This window comes from Mus pahari, chromosome 16, assembly GCF_900095145.1.
Source record: "Mus pahari chromosome 16, PAHARI_EIJ_v1.1, whole genome shotgun sequence".
Lineage (NCBI taxonomy): Eukaryota > Metazoa > Chordata > Mammalia > Rodentia > Muridae > Mus > Mus pahari.
In genome coordinates, this window is record NC_034605.1 from 23,766,739 (window position 1) to 23,793,336 (window position 26,598).

The window sequence follows — 26,598 nt, forward strand, 5'->3', positions numbered from 1 at the left end:
CTGCTCAGCTGCCTGTAAATTTTAAATAACAAACTGCTGCTCGGGGAAGTTTTTGTTGTTGTTTTGTTTTGGTTTGTCTTTAGGACTATATTGCTAAATATTATTAAAATAATCTCTTAAACTTCAACTTATTATTATTTAGGACTTTGGTGGTTTGTTTGATCCTAGGGACTTGCCAAAGATTCATGATCAGCTAAAATATTATTAAAATAATCTATTTTTCTTCACCTAGTCCCTTTTCCCCCAAAGTGCCTCAGAAAGTTTACTGTTGGCTTTCCTGACTTGCACATTTTCTACAGTTTTATTCTAGACCAATGACATGAAATCTTACAGGCAACAAGCAGCACCTTTGTTAAATCAGACGACCAGCAGATCTTGGCACACACTGGTTTATGAACCACTGTTCCAAAGACATGCCAAAAAATTTGTAGAGAGCCCCCAAGCTCAGGTGCTGTGTCTCCCGCCAACGCCTTGCTTTGCGATAGAGCAGTTACTGGTGGGCACAGTAGGCAGCTGTGTCTCCCTTACTGTTACCTTCTTGAGGCCACTTTGCTCTTGAGCTGTAAGAATGTTTCAGAAGTGCAAAGCCAGCATAAGAGCTTCAGTGGTTGCTGCAGGATTATGGCGTCAACATCACCACCATCCCGTCTGTGGTCTTTGGGTCTTCACTTCCATTTCTATGTCCCATTAATCTTCACAAGCTTTTGTGGGGGACATTTCTGTCCCATTTTTTACATGGGAGAACAGATGAGTCACAATGTCAGGAGTGGAATGTGCCAGAAGTTACCCCAGGTTTATTCCCATCCAGGACCTCGATGTTGTGTGTGTTAAGCCCTTGCCCATGGTCAAGGTTGCTTAGTATTTAATCTTTCAGTTTTAGTAGGACTCCTTAGCAAAGAATGTGTCCTTGGGACACACCACCAAAGTGCCTGCCTGGATCTATTTATTCCTACATTGTGTGACCCTAGACAAATTGAACAACATCTCTTTGCATGTGTCCCTATCTGCAATGTGACAATGGTGGAGCAATTCAGTTATACATCTGTGAGTGAAAGAAGGCAATCTGGGCAAAGCTCTTAGAGCAAGGCCTGAAAGATAAGCTCTGTGGTTGCTACTTAGCATTTGCTGCAGTCTCAACGACACTCCTAAGGCTTTTTTTCTTTTAGGTGTATTTTCTCTGGAGCCATACTCCCACGCCTGCAGATCTGGTGGGCATGTGAGTCTAGTGGGCTGGCAGCCCTTGATTCTGACTTGGTGTGGTATGCTGGCTTGCATGGAATACCTTCTAGAATGACAGAGCTCTTGTTTAGCCTATTTAAAAAATTACCCTTTTAGGACTTTGGTCCTTTTGTTTGATCCTAGGGACTTACCAAAGATTCATGATCATCACAATTAGCCTCTGGTACCACCTTAGTGAAGTGCCCTGGTGCTCTCCTGAGTAATTGTCTCTGGGTTTCTGAGGGCCAATCATCATCTCATTGAAGACAGGAGGAACAGTGATTCTTGCCTGCCTGCCAGGTCTTTTCTAGAGGAGACAAAGTTGCTTTCCCATTTGCCCTTGTAGGCACCTGGGACTGGAGATATAATATAACATTATTCAGAGTGTCTGCTGTCATTAATGCAAATGGCACATGTGTTGGTGTGTATGAAAGCTGATTGCTACACATCAGGATTTCCTTTTACCTCTCGGTCTGTCATCGTGTAAGACAGACATTTCCCTATCTAGGTAGAAGGTAAGTTTCACCTTTATTTTCATGTCATCAAGGGTTCTAAGGGTGAATGCTCTATGGTGGCTCTGCATGATTAGCATTAAGACTTCAATGCAATATACAGGGTGTCGTGAAGGGGGTTGCTCTGGGGTCCCTTGCTCATCTCTGTGCTGTTTCCTTGTATCTCTCGGGTGGGTTTCTGCCTAAATCAAGCATAGGAGTTCCTGGCCTGTGCTTCCAGTGTAAGTTGGTAAGAGTACAAGTAGATCTCCAGCCCTCTCACACTAAAAACACAGGAAGGCTTCCGGCTTGCATGCGTCCCCGCACGCGTCCCCAGAGGCTTGTCACCAGAAAGGTAATCTTTTACAGTCACCATTTTAGTTTAGTTCCTAGTAAAAGTGTTGCATGAAATGTTGGCCAGGGGCCACAGAGGAATCAGACAGAGGGGTGGAATAGAGAGAATGAACCCTAACTCTGTGAAGCCTGTTTAGGGCATGCTGCTTCTACATTGTGCTTTTCTGGCACAGTGTTCCCATAAAATGGGTGTTGTGGACTATCTGTAGACCTCGAAGATGGTGAGACCATCATTGAGCCTCCTCACACCTCAGAGTGAAAGCAACGAGATTGAGACTTCTTCCTTTTATCACAACAGTCTTGAGAAGATAATATCAGCTAATGTATCCCTCCTTAGTCCTGTGGACATGTTGGGGATCAGTTGATAGACAACAGGTAAAGACAGGCATAAACTAAAAAAAAATGTAGAGTTCAGGTTTACACAGGTATAGTGTTCTTATTTTGTAAAACAAACTTCTTTTGGTATACGACACATTGTAAGATGGGTGATAGTAATAATTTTAAGATTTCATGTATCAGTTGCTAGTACCACTCTTGCAGAGCACCTCAGTCTGTTCCCAGCACCCACACTGGGTTTATCAGTTGCTAGTACTGCTCCTGCAGAGGACCTGAGCTCTGTTCCCAGCATCCACACTGGGTGCCTCACAGCTTCCTACAACTCCAGCTCTAGGGAATCCAGTATTCCTGTCTGGCCTACACAAGCATGCCACGGATGTGCACATATGTTATCCCCACCCCCATCTAATTAAAACTAAAATAAATACAAATGTTTAGACTTTAATTTTGGTTTCTGTCTGTGCTGGCTACTTTTAAATTCAACTTGCCAGAAGCTAGAGTTGTCTGAGAGAAAGGAACTTCAGCTGAGATAATGCCTCCCTAAGACTCCAGCAGAAGTTTAGGTTTTTGTTTTGTTTGTTAGTTTTTGGAGACAGGGTTTCTCTGTGTAGCCCAGGCTGGAACTTCCCCTGTAGATTAGGCTAACCTTGAACTCAGACTTTTGCCCTCCTTTGCCTGCCAAGTGTTGGGCTCAAGGGTGCGTGCCACCAATCCTGGCTGACACATCTTTAGTGATTGATATAAAGCTCAGTCTATTGTTCGTAGTGCCCGACCTGGGTTGATGGGCTTGAGCTCTAGGAAGCAAACGGCGAGGCACAAACCGCAGGCAGCATCCCTTCATGGCCTCTTCACCAGCTCCTGCTTCCAGGTTCCTGCCCTGTTTGAGTTCCTGTCTTAACTGCCTGTGATGATGAACTGCAGTAAGGAAAATAAACTCTTTCCTCCCCACGGTGCTCCATCAGCAGCAGGAACCCTAACTAAGTCACTGTCTCAGAGTATAATTTAACAGTATAGGAGAAAATAAAGATTAAAAAGTGTGCACTGGTACTTTCAAATGGAGCTTTTCTAAATGGCTCAGATAGGCATGACTTACTTCAAAATACTGAAGTTGATTAAAAAAAAAACAAACAAACAAACAAAAAAAGCTACTACCCGTTTAAGCATCTCTCACTGTAGTAAAACCTCATTAGTAATTGTTGTAATAGTAATTTCTAAATTATTCCTGTAAAGTCTCTCACCTTAAGACTTAAACAGGGAACTTTAAATATGGTGTCTGCCGTGACTATGAGAATCAGGAAGGAAGGCTTGTTTTTCTTCGGGCAAGTAAATATGAGAAGATAGATGAAGTATTAAAAATAAAGAGAAGGGCTTCTCCAAGTGATTTACATATTGATTCCTTAAATTACTACTTAATTTAGTGCCTGCTAATAAACTGCGCCTTGGAAATGTTTCCTGAGCATTTATTGGCTGCAGTAATTCTACCTAGCGTATGCGGATCACATCCTCATTAAATATTGATGCCCTCATGAAATGTTAATAGAATGTTAATGTGAAATACAGGGGAATGTGCTCTCTGGGAGCCTGCAGCTAGATGTGAGCTACCTGTCTCTGGCTTTGCTTTATGCCCTGTCTTCTTGCTGTTTTCTTCAGTTTGTTTCCTCATTACCAGGAGATTCACACTTCTCCCTGATCTGGTGTCTCAGATATAATTTTTTTAAGGGGAGGAATAAGTTTTTTTTTTTTTTTTCTGATCGATGGGAATGCAGTTGTTCTACCTGCCTGCTTTTCCAAGCTGGAATTCTCCACTTTGAACCAGAATGAAGTGTGTTAAAGGAAGCAGGGTAGGAGAGCTAGGCATGAGGTCTCAGGAGACAACTCAACAGCATACCCTGGCCAGGGAGCCAGGTCTCGAGGACTGGGAAGATGACCCGGTCTGGAAGAACCACTACCCTGAGGGGTCCGGATCACTGCACTCAGCAGTGGCCTTGTGTGCAGATAATTCAGCCTTTGTCTTCCCTTGATCTCTTTCCTAAATGCTCTGCCTTGTCACCTTCATTCTCTTACCTGTTCCTCTCCTGACTTCTGGGTTTCCATGGCCACTCAGTACCCACAGCCTTCTTGGGTTCTGGGCTCCAGATGCTGCTCTCCAGACTCAGGCCCCTCCACTCTGTAGACTAGACAATGTGTTGGCATTCTGACCTTCTCACCCAAGGGGTTATGACCTGTCTCTCTCTACCTGGCATATTTTCCTGCTCTCAGATCCAGACCCAGCAGGTTCTTGATCTTTCTCTGACTCTCAACGACCACGGTAACATCCTTGACCTTTTGACACATAGACTCACAAGCTTTCTTTCTTTGTAGTGTGCATGATGGATTGGAACTGCATATTAGCTTTTCATCCTTCTCTTCATCAGAATCAATGCACTGTGAAGTCAGGGCCCTTATGTACCGTGTTCCTTACTTGAAGAAGTCTAGCCTGGTAGATAATAGGTGCTCAATTAATATGGCTAGTTGAGTGAATAAAATACCATCCCCGCCACTGACAAGTTCATAGTCTAGAGAGATACATTAGTTTGCTTTGTGCTATGATAATCAAATATCTATAAAGAAACAAGGTTTATTTGTCTCACAGTTCTGGGATGGCAAACCCACATGTGGTAATGGACTTTATATGCATATGTGTGTACACGCACACATACCTCCGGTGTCTGTTTTGTCTGTCTACCTGTTCCTCTTGTTCCTGTCTATTGTTCCCACCCTCTTTATAGAACCATCAGTTTTCAGTCATGGGTACCACCCAGAAAATCTGATCTGGTCCACATCCGCCATTATCTGTCCCCCTCTCCTAAACCCCGGTCTTAATCCCGTACAGAGGGGATTAAATTTGAGCACAGCCTTGAAGAACACTCAGTCTGTCACCAAACTATAATAAAGGAGAAAATGAAACACGCACTGAACAGCGGTGCTCCTGGGAGGCCAGCAACTGAGTGGCTGGGCAGCTAAGGAGATAGTAATTCAGCCTCACAGGGGAAGAGTTTCAGTCGGAGCCTCCGATATGACGAATGGGGTTTTGTGTATGAGTAAAGTAAGCAGCCTCCTCAGGTATGATTGCTTTTGTCGGCATCTGACTTTGGACTTTATTTACTTTGGGGAGTTTTATTCTCGTTTTGTTCTATCTATATGAAAAATGGCTCCCTTAGGTTTAAATAGCGAGATCATTTTGAGCTAGCTAAAGGAGGCAAGAGAATTCCTTATGAGAAACCGGATTTTCAGAAGATGGACTGTGAGGATGAACCTTGACTACAGGGAAGAATCCTCTAATAAAGAATAGGAGACCTGGGACTCAGAGATGCTCCAGCATCCATGTAATGCCATACCCTGTGGATGCTGTCAGCACAGGTAGGTCTGTTTCTCCTATTCCATTAGTGACAGTTTTTTTCACTGTGGTGTACTGTCTGACTGAAAGAACTGAGGGCAAGGTGGCTTTTTATTCTGGCTAGTGACTACACAGGTGTCAGACTAGCATGCGGTCAGAGGGCGTGAAAAAACAGAGTGGGTCACATCATAGCAGATAAGGAGAGGAAAAAAAAAACCAGAAAGCTTTCAGGGGACAATATCACCCACTTCTCCACCCCCATTTAGCTAGATAGGGCCCGCCTCCTCTGTTTCAACACCTCTAAAGCTGTTGTACTTTCGTGGCTTCATCAAATCTACACACTGAATCTGTCAGGAGCTTGCGATGTACTCATTTTCTGGAAATGCCTTCGCCGACACACCCAGAGTTGTGTACTGCTGACCTGGGGTGGTTTATAGTCTACTGAGGTTGGCAAGATAAACAAACCACTCATTTGCTTGAGGACATCTCAGTGAAGTACTCCAGCTGGTCTAATTGATGTGGTCCCCAGGCATGGTTCAGTGAGATCATGCAAAAAACAGGGAACTTTTCGAAAGAAATAAGCCACGGAAGTGTTGGAGTTGTACACAGTTGCTGTTGCTGAGCATGAGAGATTGTCTGGGAGACAAGGAAGAAGTCCTGTCGTCACTTAAGCAGTAAATCTGTATCGTTTTGTCTTTAAAAATGCTTCATAGGCTCCTATGTGCAGGTGGAAACCAGCAAGCCAAGCAAAACATCTTCCTGAAGGCCACGGAGCTTTTCTTGGGGTGAGCCTAGAGTCTTATGTGTCTGGTCACACTCTCTTCTCTGACCGATCCTTCTCTCCGCAGATCGTGCTTGAGAACAGCAGCCGAGAAGATAAACACGAGTGTCCCTTCGGCCGCAGCAGTATAGAGCTGACCAAGATGCTGTGCGAGATCCTGAAAGTGGGCGAGCTGCGTGAGTACTCGTGGAGACACCCAGTGGGGGTAGAGTTTAGCAGACCCTCAGCTTCCAAGGTTGAACCCCCACCTCTGTGTTGAATTCAGAGTGCTTAGACCGTCACATCCATTCAATACGGTCCATTCTCTGACCTAGGTTTCCTGCATGTGTGTTTCTGCATGTTTGCTACGCATAGATACATTAAAGGCTACAGGAATAGAGAAGTTGGCAGGTATTGTAGCAGTTTCCAATATTATAAAAATGAGTACATATTATAACTGACGCACTGTTGGTTAGGTCAAATATCTGTGGATTTCTCCTTTATTCTAGTTTCTAGTCTTCTTGTAGACCATTTCCTTTACTTTCTTTTGAAACAATTTTGTCTCTATAAAGAAAAATTGAATACTTTAATGAAATGCTCTTGCTACCAGTGTTTCAGATATGAGGAATATTTACTTTATAAAGAAAGAATTATTGAAGGAAACGAGTAGCTGGAAATGAAAATTTGGCTAGAGATATGCTTTGGGTTCTTTTCCCTACTCACATTACAAAATTTATGAGAGGACACCCAGAAAAGGAGATAATAATGTTCCTGCCTGTTTGTTCCTTGGTACAACCTGGCTTTAGCATGAAGGCTGATATGACTTAATCTTCTTCTGTTGTCCTTGCCAAAGTCAAGTCTCCTTAAAACAGCTGATTCTCACTTCTATGGAACTGGCACAAACATGTAAATCCTTCCTCTTAAGCGTAGTAGCATGAGTGCCAGAGAAGACTGGGGGTGGCATGTGGTTCTATCATGAAAAGCACAGATAATGTGGCCACTTGTTTTGAGAACTTAAAATAATGATGTAGAGTGATTAATGGGAAGGGACCTGATGATTAAATTGAAAAAGGAATTATGTTTTATTTACACTGTGGAGAAAACTACAGGTACTGTGGAGAACAATGAGAAAATTTAGGGATTAGGAAAAACCTAAAAAGTTGAACTATTGGACCATGCAGGAGCCAAGCATTGTTCAACCACTGCCAGTTGGGTAAAGAAGCCAACCTTGGCATGGACCTGATGAGGAAGGCCATTGCCTGGGAGGCCTCGACACTGCAGAGTTGCATTAGGAGTGGGGCAGCCCACCCAGGGGAGTCTGTTAACTGATGCTCTTCACTGTGGGGTTGAGATTTCAGCTCATTGGGATCCCTGATGCGAGTTGTCTTTTCCTTTCCTAATGGAGCTTGTTGTCTCCGGTATGGGTTACTGTTTGTTCGGCTTGAGTATGTAAGTCGTAATCAAACAACCCCCACGTACTCTTTGAATCTGATAACAATTTTGTATTTATCTTGTTTTTGTGGAGGGAACTGTTTAAAGTCATGTACTTCCAAGGCTCTCTGAATCTCTCCATTTCTAGAAAATGTAGAGACACAGGGATTTCTGTGTTCAAGTTATTGTGCTCCATTGCTTCTTTCTCACCTGCCCTTTCCATCTTCCTGATACCATCTGCTGGCATTTTGATCTCATCTTGGGGGAACCAGAGAGTACACTTGTGCTGCGACGTTCTGTGCACAGCTTTCTGCTCTTCTCCTTTGCCCTGGTGTCATACTCTTTCCCAAAAATGGGCACAGTGGCAGGGAAAGTGATGTTGGCAATACAGAAATGCTGCGTTCTCTCTGGTACCGTGGTGTCTATGGGTAATTACTCACCAGAGTAAATGGCTCTTCTAGCCATTCCTGGTCCCTATAATGGGAACATTTGGGGTGAAGATCTGAGCGGTGTCTTCACTTTATAACTGAAAGTGCAGAAACATCAGTGTGTCAGGAGCCTGTGAAGGCAAAATACTCAACTTGAAGGGGCTGTCAGGGGAGGCATGGTTGGATTTTAGAGTGGGTTGTGGGTAGGGTTACTGTGGAACTGATCTGAGGTGGTCCTGGGGTCACTGCAGGAATCTTGGTAAAGGAAAGGAACTGTGGTGACAGGAGTCTGAAGTCACAGCTCTCTAGGAAGTCTCTGCTCTGTGTAGCTGAGGGCGATCTGGAAGAGGCTGCAGGTTCCAGCCTTAGGCAATGTCGATTTGCTCTGATAGCTCTTAGAGGTCTTGCCACCGCATTTGGGATAATGGTGGTATCCCTCTCCTGGGACGGGGATAATAGGGTATAGATGAAGGCATCTAGCCCAAGGACTTGGCACTGTGGTGCAGCTGCTCTTCTTATATCTCCCACCTTCTAATGAAGAAGCTTCCTTGGCATTCTACGTAGGTCACACACACAGTGAGTACTGGAGTTACCTCTGCACCAAGGCTGGGCTTGAGTGGCCAAGTGGCAGATCTGTTCTTTCATCTAAGATAAGGATTTATTTATATCCATTCACTCAGTAAAAATCTACTGAGCTTTTATAATGCGTTGCCTACTACAGCTGTAGGTGAAGCAGAGTGTCTTACCACAGGACCTTCTGGAATTTTCTTAAACCTCAGAAAGTGAAAAGATGGGCTGGGACTGTCAGCTTACCTGTGATTTTTAAATTTATCATGTTTTTAAAATAATGGCTATTTGTGATACAGACCGATGTTTCTAACATTTTGATAGTTTCGTGTTTAACTTCCAGTCTGGCCTTCTGCTTAGCATCATCTGCAAGGGCCATTCTGGGCATCTTTCAAAAGCTTGCAAAGTGTTTCCACTTTTCTGAAGTGCAACATGCCCAAATGACTTGTTTTCTGCTCATAAAATATAAAAGGACGGCTATACTCTGATTGAACGCTGGACATCAAATGATAAAATACCCCATGGTAAGAGGAAAATTGCTTTTTTAAAAATGGATTGCCTTTTGCTCAGTGCCATATTAAATATGTTACTAATATGAAAAACCCATTTGAATGTACGTTATACTGAAGGAGATGCCTATTTTTCTTCTTCTAAGGCAAATTAGTTTTCACGTGCAAATTCATCTTCTCTTGGCTTATTTGCTTATTTTCCCTTCTCACTCAGTTCACAGTTCTGAATAGTTCTCAGATTTGTGTGAATAATTGACCTTGAAATCTTGGTCAATTTCACTGTTAGCAAATGCTGAGACCAAAGAAGTGCCCAGTTAAAAATCTAACCAGAGAGAGCGAAAGGATGTTTATAAGTAGAAAGATTAAATTTTCTAGAAATTATTTCTTCTTTGATTTTAATTTTAGGTCTCTCTAGGAAATTTAGTTTTGAAGTGCCAATTATAATTTGGTATCTAAAGCAAACATTAAATTACAGATACCAAATATATGTGAACCTTTTTTTTTTTTTTTTAGGTTGCTTAAGTATACACACATATTATTCTGCTTCCTAAGTTATTGGGATGTCAGGAGGCAAATGTTATCTCTAATGGTATGGCTTAAAATAACATCTATTTCTATTCTCAGACCACTTTATCAAGATTATTTAATTGAATAACACTTAAAATCAATGATATCTATGTTTATTAATGAAGGGAGGTCCTCTGATGACATTTTATAGAGTTACTCACTAAATTGGCACTCAAGATGTCCAGGGGACTGCAGAGAATGGTAGGCAAAGAGAATGGTGGCATTTAGAGGTCTGAAGGACCCAACCTGGAGCCTAACTCAGCCACTTGTTGGGTGTCTCAACATGTCTTCCACTATCTATATGCATAATATAGATAGGTCCCCTACCTATAAACATAAAACATGTTCCGCAGTTGTTGGAGCTTAAATAAAATAATGAACATTGTTTTAGTTGAAACTAAACCAGTAGGGTTCTCATTTATTTATTTTCTTTACAAGTGGCCTAGTCTTACTTCCCATAAACAACCTGAAGACTAAGGGGGGGGGTTGTTTCTACTTTAATGGGAGCTAGTGCAACGACTTTGTTTCTTCATTCTACATACTGTTCAAACATACTAAGGTCAGCCCTCCATCTCTTTGGAGTTGGGACCCACAGAACCATCCATCTCTGGACTTAAACTATTTGGAAAATAAATTTTGTCCATACTGAAAATGCACAAACTTTTCACCTTCTGATTGTTGTCTAATACAACAATGGCTATTTGTGCACCAGTTACAGTGTGTTCATTTCTGTAGGCTATGTAGAAATCATTCCAAGAACATGGGCAGCTATGCACAGGTTGGATACAAATGCTGCATCATTTACCTAGCGCTGGGGCTTGTATTTCATTTCTAGTGGGTTTAGGATGTGCTACCTCCATGACAGAAAAGCAGAACTGCATTCTTTTCAACCTGCCTTCTCCATGAGGCTCGTTGGAGAGGAAGACATGTATTTCCCTCAGTTTCAGCTTTGGAAGGCACAAAGAATCCTTACAAAGCTGGATGTGATCATGCACAGCCAGAGTCAGTGTTGTATATTTGCCAATCCAAAGAAAAGAATAAAACTGGGTGGAGAAGAAGAGTAAAGCCTTCGAGATAAGAAAGGGATTTATTTGCTTGGATTTTTTGTAGATGGCTGGAAGGGGTGGTACGCCTTCTTACAGGGTAAGCAAACCCATATGATAGATGCAGAGCCGAGTCCTTGAGAAGCTGTTAGCTCCCAAGTAGAGAGATATAAAGAGATAGTTGTGTTGTTTTTGTTTTCATAACACTTTTCTTCAAATAAGTCATGAATTTTCTGATACAAATTGAGAAATTGCTTTCCTGTTGAACCTGTAACACACTGCCTATACCTTATCACTAGCTGCGGGGCATCTCTATATTCGAGGATCTTAGTCACTGTGCAGTAAACTTAGGACATTTTCTTAATCCTCAAGCTGCCCACAGGATAACTGGAGCACCCTTCACATGAGCTAATGGTTAAAATTCATTGCTGTCTATAGTATTTCATTGACAGCAGACTAATGTTTCTAGGAAGCAGTGTTATTCTGTTTTTGGAATGGGCAGTGGTGGAGAAGTTGCGAGAGAGACATAAGAGCTTACACACATGGGGACCGAAGAAACTAAGAATAACTCCAAGAATATAGGCATAGGTCTGACTAGAGAGATGGAGGGAGTGGATGCTGAAAATCCCAAGGAGAAACTAGATGGAAATTCTGAGTGTTCAGAGAACTCTAGTTCTATGTAGTTGAAGAAGAGGTTTGGGGAGCGGGGGACAAGCTAAAGGAGGAGATGCCAGCTGCTGATTCAAGTGTGAAGTTGTTGCGGGAAATATCTAGAGCTAGACCCTGTGCCAGGTGATCTCAATCATGAACATTACCTTCTAGAGTGTGATTGTTTATCGGGTGTGAGGAGGACTTTTAAGAATGATGATGTGTAGAGCCAGGAACAGTGCCAAGCCAACATCCAACAAGCCTCCCCCTGATTATGCAACAACGAGGATGATTCCAGCTACCGCCAAGTGAAATCCCACCCGATTGCATGAGGGCAGAGTCAGCAGGTCCGAGGCTTGATTAACCTGTGGGCAGACCTTCAAGAACCCCAGTCTCTCCATTAGTGTTCTGCTGCTAGCAGAATCGTGGCTCCTGACACGCGTCCAGAGGCATGTATGACTGTCTTTTCTCCTGAGGGTCACTTCTCTCTGTGTGAACACGTTTCTAGAAGTCATCCACTTACTCCTCTGCATGTATCAAATGTCTGACACCTTGGCCTCTGTCCACCTCACCCAGACATCAGAACACGGAATGGGGCTGACCCAGGCCAGACCAGTCATTGCTGCTAATTAGATTGGAAGTACAGCAGGCCTTTCCTTTGTGTGACTGCCAGATGCCCATCATAGCTAAGAGCACCAGAGTTCTGTTCTGATGGAGAAATGGTTGATGTCTTGGAATATTTTCTGCCCTTATATGTGAAAAGGCTTTTCCTCTGTATTTTTCTTACTGATGTAGAAAACTACAACAATTTATGGACAGATCACTGCCCTGTCTTGTCTTTCCTGGGAACTGGGCAAATGCACTAGAGGTTTCTTTTAATGTGACAATATTAAAGGTTGCTGAAAAGGGGAAGTAGAGGTTTGACTACAATGCATTTCTCTTTCATCAGCAAGATGCCAGGGCTGGGGCTCCACTCCATTACACTCACGCTAGCAAATGGTTGTTCCCAGTGCCTCACGTAATCTTCCATGTATCGGCCCAAGGTGGGCTCTGAAGGACAGATAGATGGACACATTTGTGGTGAAAGGCTCCATAATGCCTTTAGTCTTACCGTGTTTACCTCTGTAACCCCTTGCAATTAGATCAAATAACACGTTCTATTTAGAAAAAATTAATGAGGAGGAAACTTAGATCACACCAGGAAAATAATAATCACTTCCAGACCTTGTCTTTTGGGGCAACATTTATTCAAACAAACCAGCGGTGCTGAGTGGAGCATCTTGCTCCATTTATCACCTAGACGCTTGTGCCTTAGCAAGTGAAACAGAATACACAGAGCACGTGCAAGTGCTCTTCGGCCGGCAGCAGCAATTAGAACAGACACTTAACTCTGGGACATTGGTGTGTGTGAACGTCGAGAGCTACCATCCATCACTTTCATTCTTAGTCACAACATTCTAGTTGAAGAAAGGACAAGAAAATTAGATTTTTAGCAATTACATCTATTAAAGACAGTTTCCCCTCCACACACTCGCTTGCATGATTAATCCTCAGAAAGCTCAGCTTCTCAGACATTGATTCTTCCTTGAGTTTTTATATTGCACTCAACTTTCTTATTAAATTTCAACTTTTAAAGTAAAAAGGAAAGACAAAGTAAATACTTAAATTCAAATATGGCTTGAGAAAATATATAGTTTGATCCTTGCCCCCCCCCAAAAAAATCAAAGTGATTGAGATGTTTCTTTACAATAATTATACAATGGCATGATTTATAATAGTATCAATATAGGGTAGGGAAATCTCTTTTAGCATTTATTCTGGCATTCAGAGTCCAAATTCCTAAGTAGGCGTGTAGGTTTCTGTCCGGGTGGTTAACCTGGCTCCCTTTTTACCCTCGCCATCTGGGACATGGGATCATCACCCCCTTCTCTTTCCCTTTTGTCTTTCTCTTCTGCCCCGATTTGATGATTGAGCAAGGAGACAGAGAGAGAGAGAGAGTTTTTGGCTGACTCTGAAGTGCTCGTGTGCAGGCGATGATCTTCATCAGGTCGTGCATGCACAGACTAGGAGACACGGCATATCTGGCAGGAAAGCCAGCTCTGCTGCGCATTCTGCAGATCATAAGCTTTCAGCTTGGTGGATTGTTTGTTCGTGTTTGCAAGGGTATAATGCTACATATGATTTCTGGAATTACAAGAAAATGTTTGTCCTCATGAGATTGGCTTGTGAAGAGAACCTTGACAGTTTAAAAGGACATTGTACCCAGCATATCTCCATTATAAATAGAGGAAAATAACTTGTTATTCTGGGCTTTTTATTAGCACTTACTTCACTTTATGCTATCTGTGAAATGACATGTGAACTGGAGACAGAGTCTATTCCTGTTGCCTGTTTGAGTAGATTTCAGACTGTGATGGGAGATACAGGCCTGTTGAGAAAGCCTGCTGCACCATAGAAACCCTTCTCTCCAGGTGCCCCTCCAGCATCACCTGGGCCTGGCTCTTCTGATCTCTGCTTGCTCTGCATCACTCTCCTTGAAAAACCATAGCATTTTATCTTTTTCTGCTTTATTGCACTTCTGATCTCTTGTTTAACTCTTGGTTTTCTTTTGTTTTGTTTTTTGTTTGTTTGTTCCTTTTGTTTTGGAGGTCCCATTTTTCTTGAAAGTTGAAATGGTTTTTTTTTATATTTAAAAAGTTTAAGATTTTTTTTTTAAAAGGAAAAACAACTAATACACATAAATACATAAAAATAACTGAAAGTGATGTTGATTTGTGTTTGCAAAATGCATGTTGTAGAAGCCTTTGTGTTACCTAAAATGGTCACTGGATCTGACTAAAAATTTCATTTGTAAGGGTGTGTGTGTGTGTGTGTGTGTGTGTGTGTGTATGCATGCGTGTGTGTTTGTGTATGCTTGTGTGTGTATGTGTGTGTATGTTTGTGTATGTGTGTGTGTTTGTGTGTGTGTGTGTTTGTGTGTTTGTGTGTGTGTTTGTGTGATTGTGTGTGTGTGTTGTTTTATAAAATAGGACAGGGTAGCATCTCATAGGAATAAGCTCCATAGAAATTCAAACACTAATTTTTTTTGGGGGGGTTATTTGTTTGTTTGTTTGAGACAGGATTTCTCTGTATAGCCCTGGCTGTCCTGGAACCTGGAACTTACTTTGTAGACCAGGCTGGCGTCGAACTCAGAAATCCACCTGCCTCTGCCTCCTGAGTATTGGGATTAAAGGCGTGCGCCACCACGCCCGGCATCTAAACACTAATTTTAATTAATGCTAAATTAATATTTGTTGACACTTAATACCAGATATAAAGGATGTTATAGTTGGTTAAATCGTGTGTGTGTGTGTGTGTTTCCAAGGGTAGAAGCCTCAGGACAGCCTTAGGAATCACTTCTCAAGTGACCATCTTTCTTTTTTTACTTTTTAAGGTTTATTTATTTTTATTATGTATATATTCATGTTTGCCTGCATATTGCATCATGTGTGTGTCTATGATAGCCAAAAGAGTAGGTCATATCCCCAGGAATTACAGGAATCGTGAATAGTTTTGACCTACTGTGTGGGTGTTGGGAACTTACCATGTGTCCTCTACAGGTGCAGCTGGTGCTCTTCCATGCTGAGGCATCAGTCAGGTCCTATTTTGCCTTTTAAACCAGGTCTCTCAGCAGCCTGGCAGACACCAAGAAGCCTGGGCTGCCTGACCCCCGAATCCCAGGGTTCTGCCGCCTCTGCCTTCTCAGGTCTAAGATCCCAGGCTTCTTCCATCCCTCCTGGCTCTGTGGTTCTGTGGATTCTGAGGGAGGAAGTCAATCTCTCCCTTTTGCAAGGCAAGCACCTGACCAACTGACCTGTCTCTCTAGCCCCAGGATAATCTTCTTATCATTAAAAAAAAAAAAAAAAACCTACTGTAAACCAGCAAACTAATATACTTAAACCTGAAAAAAAAAAAAGGTGTAAGAACTAGAGTAGGATGCTGTGAGATGCTGACATTCACATTTATTATTTTACCGTGGTCAGGAGAACACAGCAGAGGTACAGTTCATCAACAGAAACAGTATTTTAAATTATGGATAACAAGGCTTTCTATCTAAAACTCCCTGAAGAACCCAAGGAAAAGCTGTTAGTACTGACCTAAATTAGAGGATAGATGCTGGAGAAACGAAATTTAGTAGATTTTCTGTAGGTCATTATAAAGTAGAAAAAAAAATTGTGGCGGGGGTAGCAATGAAAATAATCCTAATGAAAAGCCCCTTAGAGGGGTAACGGAAACTGTAAGGCTTTTCTAAAAAAGAAACAAGCAAATTTCTCATAAGGAAATATTAATATATGAAAAGTATATACTCTGTTGCACATCAGTGAGCTGGCCCCATCTTACCCTGGAGTAGCAATGGGAATTAAGACAGAAATGTGATAAAGATGATTAAAGAGTTCCATGGATAGAAAAAAGGCCAAAATTGCTAATGAAGACTTGATAAAGAATGCCAATAAAAAAGACCAATAAAAAAATACTGCATTAAGCACTACTGCCCCAATCCCGTGGAGCTCTGCTTTCAGCTACTATAGAAGAAAACCTGACACCAGGTAATTTATAAAGAACAGATGCATTCCTTCTTACTGTTCGAGCACTTGTGAAGTTAAGATCATGGAGCCACATCTGGCACTGACTTCCTGGAGACTCCCTAGACTAGAAAGTGGGAGAGCGGGGCTGGGGGGTTGGGGGGGGGTTGCTGTAGGACAGTAGGGCGTGTGAAGGACTGAGCTCAGCACTTCCCAGGAACATACTAAGATAAATAACACCTGACTCCCTGGTAACAGTATGGTGGCCATGCCTGGGCAGGTGGAAGCAGGGTGCAGTAGGTGGCACCTGGAGTCCTGTGCTTGGTATGCTGAAGGGGGAGTGGGAGAGGGGCAAGAGCAGTTTCCAGAAACCTGAACATAGGGAGATCAGACCCATTTGGATAAATTTTGTTTTACATCCAGTGCCACTCATTCTCTGAGACTTTGCAGCCAGAAATCACCTCTAAAAGGTCTCACCTTGTGAAATGATTGCATTGAGGATTTAGTTTCCTTTGGTGACACAGCCAAAAACAACCTTTCACCCAGACTCAAAATGTAATTCTTAGTTTTTTGCCACAATTAGAATTTTTATCTCTCTGTCTCTCTCTGTGTCTCTGTCTCTCTGTGTCTCTGTCTCTGTCTCTCTGTGTCTCTGTCTCTGTCTCTCTCTCTCTCTCTCTCTCTCTCTCACACACACACACACACACACACAGTGATTAGATTATGAAAAATATCTTTCTTATGGACAGCAGGAAAAAAAAAGCTTTTAAAATTTGTGAAGAAACAGTAAGCTAAAAATAAATATAAAAACAAGCCTTTCAAGGGCTGGGAATGCAGCCCAGGGTTGGTGAAGACACAGGACCCTGGGTTCAGTACTTTAAGTCTCCACAAAAGGAAATAGAGTGGCAAACACCTTCAGATTTGACTTGGCCCTGGCCTCTTATCTGTAAGGGATGAATCTGCATGGCAAATGCCCTGCCAAGAGGCCTTGAGGAGGAAGAAGGCAGCAAAGACTGCTGCTGCTGCTAAGAAAGTGCCTCTGTCAGGTCGCAGCTTATGCTGACCAGCAGAGGTTAGAGAGAGGCTCTCTGCCTCCTCTACATCAGAGGTGCCTCCCAGGGCCCTTCTTTTGACAAAGGCATACCACTTTCGCTTCTGGACTACCATAACTTAGTGGATATGGCTTGCCTGAAGTCCATTGTTATCTACAGAAGCAGCTGTGATCTAGGACATGTGGCTCCTTATGAAAAGAAAATCATTAAATAAATGAAAAACATAAAATTAATAGATTCCAGTCCCCTAAGAGGTTGTTTACATGAATATTGTCATCATGCTCCACCTATAAAATAATCAACATTTTATAGTTACTCCAAAAAAAAAAAAAAAAAAAAAGGGTATTGTTGAATCCTCCCTCCCCTGCCACAGTGATGCCAGCTACTTCAAATCCCCAAGCTTTGAGCTGTGGGGCTGTTGGCTGGTTCGGCTTGCATGTTTCTTCCAGAGCCTCGAGTACCATTTCACAATTTATTGTAGGATAATTTAAACCAGACCATTGTAAGGCTCTGACAAGCCTTAGCCTACTGGGACCCCCCCACCCCCACCCAGTGAACAAGGAGGAGCTAGGGATTGATACAAAAGCAAGAGGAATTTATTATTGTTTGTATGCTTTGGTGTTGTCCTGCACCCGAAGGAGAGGTGGTAGCCTCGGGCAGCCCATTTGACCAGTTTTTATACAGTTTTCAGGGGTAGAATAGAGCAACAGCCACTAGGCGCAATGTGATTGGCATAACAGTGTGACTTTTAAAAAAATTTTTTTAAAATTAGATATTTTCTTTATTTACATTTCAAATGTTATCCCCTTTCCTAGTTTTCCCTCCGAAAATCCCCTATCCCTTATCCCCTCCGCCCTCCCCCTGCTCCCCAACCTACCCACTACCATTCATGGTCCTGGAATTCCCCTATACTGGGGCATAGAGCCTTCACAGGACCAAGGGCCTCACCTCCCATTGATGACCAACTATGCCATCCTCTGCTACATATACAGCTAGAGTCACAAGTTCCACCATGTGTTTTCTTTAATTGGTGGTTTAATCCCAGGGAGCTCTGGGAGTACTGGTTAGTTCATATTGATGTTCCTTCTATGGGGCTTCAAACCCCTTCAGCTCCCTGGGTACTTTCTCTAACTCCTTCATTGGGGACCTTGTGCTGTATCCAATGGATGACTGTGAGCATCCACTTCTATATTTGCCAGGCACTAGCAGAGCCTAACAGGAGACAGCTATATCAAGCTCCTGTCAACAGGCTCTTGTTGGCATCTGCCTAGTTGTCTGGATTTGGTGGTTGTTTATGGGATGGATCCCCAAGTGGGGCAATCTTTGGATGGTCATTCCTTCAGTCTCTGCTCTGAACTTTGTTTCTGTAACTCCTTCCATGGGTATTTTGTTTTCCCTTCTAAAAAGGATTCTGAGCTTCTGAGCTAATATTCACTTATCAGTGAGTGCATATCATTTGTGTTCCTTTGTGATCGGGTTACCTCACTCAGTGTGACTTTTAAACTGATTGGTCCTTAGGGAATGAGGTAGCAAGGGTTCCCTTATCTGTGGGTAACTAAAGGTCTACTCTAAGGAATGTGTCTAAGTGTTTAGGGCTTCCCTCAGCTGCAGGTCTGTCCCCCCTGTGGTCTGAGGAATGTAACTAGCTTCCCCCTTCCAGAGGGAGGGGTGCCATTGTGCTCTAAGAGCTTTCTCTTCCCTGACGGGAGGGGTCTAGTAGAATTTTCCAAAGTTCCTGAGCTGAACTCTTTCTTCACCATGACCTCCAAAGTCTGAGTTGTAAAAATTACAGTAACATAAAAGAGAACATAGAAAAAAAGTAGAGCATGGTTTAAGCCGAAGGTATCAAGGTTCAAATAGATTAAAAACAAACAAAACAAAACGCTAAAACTACAGAAGAAGCGCCGAAATGATGACAGACAATAAAATGTAAAGTTTTTAAACTAAAAAAAGCCCACCGTGAAAGTTTTTGACACTCTGGAAGTTCTGTCCCCAGTGCTTAGGGGAGCAGCAGGTGAGAGAGCTCTGGAATGCCTGTTTTCCTCATCCTTAGCCTCAGTAAGCTAAGTGGGGGGTGGGGTGGGGGTGGGGGTGATTAGAAGTTACTTTTTAAAAGGCTTCTATTGATTGGATGCTTTCTAAAAGGTAGAGGATTAAAGAAGTCAACATTAAGCACAAACTATCTCTGAAGAGCCTTTTACATTTACAAATGAGAAACCAGAGACAACAAAGGTGAGGCATATGAAGGTCAAGAGGATTGGGGCAGACAGACCCCCTATGACTCTTGCTTTGTTAACTCTGTGCCAGTTCCTGATTTCCCTACATTGTCCTGTGCTCCTTACAGACTGCAAACTGATTCCCAGTGAATTCCTTTCCCACCTCATCCCTAGTGGTTCATGCACAAGGTCTGCTTTCAAGTCAGCAGTTACTGCAGGGTCAGAGTCGCTTTCTGTTTGCTTCATGATCAATTATAAATGAATGAGTAAAACAAACAAAAAGGAAAAACAGATACATGACTGGTCCCGAGTTTCAGCCATTCATTCCAGATGAATGAAAAAGGAAACAAAAAAGGGTAAGAAAGGAAAAACTATGACTGTTCATAGGTATGGTGGAGGAGAAAGTTTATTGTAGATAAAAGGGAGAGCATAGCCAGACGCAGGGACATCTGGGAGAGTCCCGAGTTGCCATGACAAGACAGAGCTGAGCTATGTGGGGAAGGGAAGGAAGAGGGAAAAGAGGGGAGCCAGGTACAGCAGTCGGAGACCCCAAAACACAAAGAGGGTGAGTAACTAAAATGGTTGGATTATATAGGCAAGAGCGGCCCAGCTCCCTGGACTGGAAAGTTTGAGCTAAGAGACTGGCCATGCCAGTCAAAAGGCCCTTTAACAGGATTCTGAGAGAATCTGGCTGCCAGATCTGCTTGTATACGTTAAATAGGCACCTTGGCCTGTCCTGGGTTTGAAACCTAACAAAAAATACATCACTGTTTGTTTGTTAGTTTGTTTGGGTGAGTGGGTGTTTTTTTTTTTTTTTTTTCTTCTGAACTTTACATCTTCCATAGGATCTCTCAAACACTGTCTTGTCCCAACCTGCCTGGCAGTGAGGTACATAAGGGTCTCTCTTAACTCCTCTCCTCCTCAGAGTAATCTGGTGAGGGAGGGGCCATTGGGTCACATGTGAGTTAGAAGCTATGAATACAATAATGTGTTTCCCCCAAAAGGAAACATGATCTATATTATTAATCTTGTATTTCAGAATATACGGGTTACGGCATGACTTCCCAATCTGCTATGTCCCTAACTCCCTCTAGACAGTTCTGAGCTTGCTCTTCCCTCCCTTTGGAGGGAACAGCTCCGATTTTAGCACCAAGATTTCTCTGATTAGGAGCGGAGCTCCAGGAGAATTTTGGAGGGCTCGATAAAAACCGAAATGTCTCCATAGATACCCTTGCCTCCAGCAAGGTGCATGAGCAGCAGTCTAGAAGCAGGGAGCCTTGTGCATGGATGGCTGCAAGCCAAGAAAGTCAGGCTTACCCGATCTAGTAGTCACTTGGAGGTCAGTCAGCGCAGCCACAGGTCTGCCTCTGAGTAGACTTGCTCCTTGCTTCACAGAGAGGATTTCTGACCTGTGTGGAGAAATAGAACAGCAAAGAACAAAGTTCAGCGTTTACACAAGCCTACTGTGGCTTCCCTTAATTTGGATTTCCAAGGGTTTGGGCCACAAGAACAGATTGCAGCTGTGGCCTGAGCATCTTTAGAAGTGTGAATCATATTTTTCCTTCTGAAGAAGTTATTTTGAGCTTTATAATTGCATATTCCCATGTTGTTGTTTTTTTTTTTTTCATAGAGTGAGTAAGAAGAATGACTTGCATCTTTTGAAAATGGAAGTCTGCTTTCTTTGCTCTTGTGTCTTATGTAACCTAGTCTGTTCCTGACCTTGTGATTCCTGACCTTGGCTGTGTTATCAGAGGCACTTGAGAAACTTCTGGGGAACTTGAAGTTCAGCAGAGAAATCTAGAGGCTGGCATATTAAACACATTTCCAGATGGTTCCTAGGTACAGGACTGGATTTGTAGCTACTGTCCTGTGGTGATGCAGACTGTACACAAGTGCGCATTTCCACAGTGTACGGAGCTCTTGAGAGGAACTTGTAAAATGTGGATTCTCTGTGTAGCTCACTACTGACCCGCTCTGAACTAGTCTCAGGGTGGGCCTCATGAGACTCCGACTTCGAGGACTACCAATGCCCAGGTGGCTTCCAGCTTTAAAGCCACCAGGAAATGGAGACTTATTTTTAATTTAACTAATACGATTATCTTAATTACTAAGTTAGTAATACTAGGAATTTCCCACCAACGGTTGTTTCATGGTGAGTTTATTAGTCATGTTTTTATCTGAGAGAAAAACTTAAAGGAGTTCCAGAGAGTCAGTGCCTAGATGCATGGTTTCGAGCACAGCTGCTGTGGTGGCCTGGCATAGGATGTTTTTGTTTGTTTGTTTGTTTGTTTGTTTCTGGACAGGAAACAGAATGAAAGGGTCCAGGACAAAATGTACCCTTCTAAGATGGAGACTTCCTGCCTCCAACCAGGAATCTTTTGGTATCTAGAGCCTCTTGAAATAGAAACATGATCTGGAGACAAAGTGGCCAACACATTAACTTATAAGGTGCTTTATATTTAAATCATAAAAGAGTTTTGATTTATTCGATGGTTGGTTGGTTGGTCAGTTGCAGTGTTGGAGGTTGGACTCAGGACAGCATGAAAGTTGGGCAAGTGCTCTACCCATGAGCTGCATCCCCATCATTACCACCATCTCCTCTAAAGAATATTTCTTGCCTAAGTTAGCTACCGGGCTGTTTGCAAGAGCAGAAAGGTTTGATAGAAGGGTTACATGTTAGATGTAGTGGACCAGAGGACTTCTTCCCAGGCAGGCTTCATGCCCTCGCTATTTGCACAGAGTTTTAAATAAGTTGTGGCTTTCTCACTCTGAAAATTTTCCTTCTTTAAAATAGAAACTCAATATCACTTTTATGAAGTATTTGGACCAGAAGGCTTTCAGATTTAGGATATTTTTAGATCTTGAAATACTTATATATCTATAAGTAGATAATGAAATAACTTAGCAATGGAACCCAAGGGTAAATATGAAATTCATTCATGTTATACATACATACATACATACATACATACATACTACTCACATAGCCTGATTGTAATTTTATATAATTTCTTAATGATTTTATTCATAAGATGTTTTCAGTGTAGAATTTTCTACCATGTTACAGTTGACCAACAAAATTTGAGGACTGGGCATGGAGTGACACATTTCTAATTCAACTGTTACTGCCAGCAAGAGTCATTTGAGATTCACAATTCCATTCCTCCCCCCATCCCACACCCTTTTTTGTGTGGCTGAGACTGAACCCAGAGCTTTTCTCATTCTAAGTGTTTGTCATCAAGGGAAGAACTCCCTAGCCTGCTCCTGTCATTCCCTCCTGCCCAGCTCATTTCCCTCATAGACATGTTGTAGGTTGGCTTAGGAAGCTTTTGACAAGGAGTGGGGTGGGGAATCAGCCTGTGTGGCCTATGAGCATCTTTTCTAAAACTTAAAGGAATAAGAAGGAATAATAGAAAGAGGCGATGGGGCCGAGTACAGATGCCGACTGCCCAGTGTCTCTGAGCACCTCTGGGCAGAGGATGTAGAGCAAGCGCTTAGCAGCTGCAGGACCAATATGACACTGCCGGCGCTTTCGAACACATGATCTGTTTTCTAATGATTAGTTTATGCTATATGTTTTAAAATAACATTGGTTTATAAACAACAGGTTAGGAAAGTGAAACAAACCAGACTTTACTACAGCCACAAGGGACGACTGTTTTAAAGGAGTAGTTACCTGATGGAACAAAAATAAACAAACAGATCAGGTTGAAGGAGAAGAGCATCACCACCAACTGGGATTGGGAAGCTCTGTATGTATTTAATATGCTCATAAACAGAGTAACTGGACAATAGGCAAGGGGATCCTGACAGTGAAGGAGGCCTGCGCCTCCAAGGCTCCATTACTTTTCTTAAATAATGAAAAGCTGGAGGGAGGGAGGAAGGAAGGGAGAGGGAAGAGGGGAGGGTGAGGGAGAATTATTCAATGTGGCCTCATTGGGAAGAGGGACAAAAATATCCAGAGTCTCCCCCACGTCTGTCTTCATGACTCCTGACAGGAGAGTGAGGTTTAAACAAAGCAACAAGGTGTGTTCTGCCTCCCACCACAGCCTGGGCAGAGAGTGTCCTTAGTGGATAGTCTCCAGGACGCAAGCTCCTCCTCCTGTTGCCTTCAGCCTTCTTCTCTCCCAGCAGCAGATCCCTGGGGAAGAGTCTAATTTCTTGGGGTCAGATAGCCAAAGAGGTAGCATACTCGTCCCTTTAGCATGACATATTCATTTCTGCCTGAAAGCTGGGGTACAGTTCCCCTTTCTTTAACACCTCAATCTTGTGAAATAGGAAACACATATAAACAAAACCTAAGTAGGAACCAAGGTCAGAACACATTCAGATAGGGTCAGGTCATTCTGCGTAATAACTGTTTCTCCATAACCTCTTGTGTTTTGGTTACTCGTGAAAGGGCAGGATGCCAAAAGTAACTATATCTTGTTGACTCAAGACAGTGTCTCCACAGAAAGGAGATATAAGTTAGTCTCAAATGTAGCCTCATCTCCTCATTTGCTGGTCTAGAGGCCAGCACAACCATGCCCACATAACTAGTCACTCGCATCTTTATCTTTGTACTTATTTTCACTGATCTTCACAGAGAAATGTCTGTGCTGTATCCTGAGCCAGACAGTATATATTCTCAGCATCTTTTTTTTAAGTTTCAGACTAACCTATGCTCATTTCTGAAAAATCTTAAAATGCAAAGAAGCAAAACTAATAACCATCCATTATTCTGCCACCAAAATAAAATCATGTTTCTTTCCAAACATTTTTTTGGTATTAAAACAGAATTAAACTGTGCTATTTTTATATTACATTCTTTATATTTAATATATTGTGCCTATGTTTGTTTCCACAACAACGGAGATATAATGATATCATTATTTCATGTCTGGATCTACTGTAATTAATTTGACAGACTGTTTTTGGCAGCATATTTAGAGATGTTTCCATTTTCCATGAGAAATAGCACTGTGGTGAACATCTCCATATTTTCACCTGGTTATTTACTGAGGACTAATTCACAGAAGACACAGGCATGTTAAATGGCTTAGTTTACAGGCATACTTTAAGGCTCTGTTATTGTTTGGCACAATTTATTTCTAGAAACTCAGCAGGGTTGCTCCTCCACTGGCCAGGCCTCTGCATCTAGACACAGCTTTGACCCAGGGTTTAAAGCACTGATGAATAGTGGGTGGGGAAAGTGGTCTCGTTGATGGTGAACCTGAGATGGAGATCATTTGCAGTCGGATACTGAGATGGCAGGTGAGTCACTCATAGACACCACAGAGATTGACAGCTGTGTACATGGTGGAAACCTGTATGCACATCTGGCTGTAGCCATGCCATGACTGTGGTGGGCGCTAGATGATTTGTATTTGTGAAACCTTTTCTCTTTACGATGCTACTCTTTGTGTTTTATAACTGTGCTGTTATAAAGAATTTATCTCAGGCTGAGTTCATTATTATATACGTATTGTTATTATTGTTTTCCTTTTGACTTAAAAATAGTCAGTGTTAAACTATTTTGAGGAATTTCTTCAATGGTTATATACTTTAATTAGACATGGCCTTCTACCATAAGAATAACTATTACTCGTGGGATAAAAAGTGAAAAAGGAAAATAACTAAACTGAGTCTGGGAGTGCTCACGATCCAGCAGAGGAGTCATGGTCCTCACTTCTCCTAAGAGCAGTTGGCTGTAATGAAAGACTTGGCTCTTGACATTTAAAAAAGAATGTTTTTAAAAAAGTAAAAGCTCACTAATTTCTGCAAGTCTACACTTGGCTGCTGTTGCTGTTCTCTGTGTGCCATTGATGGGGGTGACACGCCCTGAAACCAGTCACTGTCATTCGTGGCTTCACATGCTCTTGCCCTGAAGCATCTCTGTGTTCATAAGTCCTGACTGCTCTGCATTTTCACTGCAGTTACCCTCGCTCCCATGGTCACTGTCACACCTCCTCGTGTGCCTCCTCTGCTCCGTCCCTGCTTTATCCGACACACCACACTAGTATTCTTCCAACATCTAGTCAGAGCCCCACGTGGGCACCTGCTTCTTTTTGGGATAAATTCCACGACTGCTTTTCTCATTCCACATTTCACAGCTCTTGGGGTGATCTGCTTGCTCTTCAGCAAGGGCTCTTCCACACTCTGCCTCTTCAGTTTAGAACATGCTTCTTATTTTCTTTTGCTTTCCCAATTCAGACCCACACCTGAGCTTCGCTCTCCGACATCACTCTTCTACTGGGCTTGACTCCTGCCCTTCAACCTACAGACAGGTCTCACCCCATGTTGAAATTGAGTCTGTGCTTCCCTTTCTTTGAAGACGTTTCCCTGCTGTTCCATCTCAAAACACCATTTGTGTTTTGTTGTTTTTTTGTTTTTTGTTTTTGTTTGTTTGTTTGTTTGTTTGCCTTGATTTTAGTATAACATTCTCCATTCATACCACACATGTGAACAACTGAATGGAGGGCAGTTAGTGAGTGCCTTTGAAGTGTATGGAAGACAGTTATGGTAGAAAGTTGAGTCCTTGTCTGTGTAGACCATGCTTAAAGTAGTTGATAGTTTGTAGAACACCACAATCACATAAAATAGTAAAAGACAGCGTCAGATGTACAGATAGTGCTCGGCAGACTCTGATCCTTGCTGCATCCCAGTGGAAGCAGCACTAGGAATCTGGCTGGCTGAGAGTTTTCCCTAACACACTCTGGGTGATGTTTTTTGGAGACAGGCCAAACTCAGGATGGTATGTGCCACTAGCCATCAGGTAAAGTCAGGCACCAGCAGTTGGGGACAGCTGTGCCGTTGCTGCTTCTAGTGGTGGTGGTGGTGGTGATGATTCTAAACAGTAGGAGTTGGGTCTTTGTTCTTTCTGTGTGAGACTGGGGCTCAAGTTGCTTTGCTGTTCCTAGGTCTGAGGAAAAAGTAGATTCAAAGCTAGATAGAAGGTGGGATTTTCAAGTGGTGAAGCATATGCATGCATGCACAGACACAGACACAGACACAGACACAGACACACACACACACACACAGACACACACACACACACACAC

General features: G+C 42.6%; 1 protein-coding gene across 6 annotated transcripts in view; it reads left to right on the top strand.

The window, feature by feature from the left end:
• Elmo1 (engulfment and cell motility 1) overlaps positions 1 to 26,598 on the top strand; it is a 518,869-nt gene that overhangs the window by 284,211 nt on the left and 208,060 nt on the right. For all 6 annotated transcript variants that reach the window (XM_029547332.1, XM_029547328.1, XM_029547330.1 and 3 more), the window contains one exon: positions 6,624 to 6,732. In XM_029547332.1, coding sequence (XP_029403192.1) covers positions 6,624 to 6,732 — 109 coding nt within the window. The remainder of the gene's footprint in view (positions 1 to 6,623; positions 6,733 to 26,598) is intronic.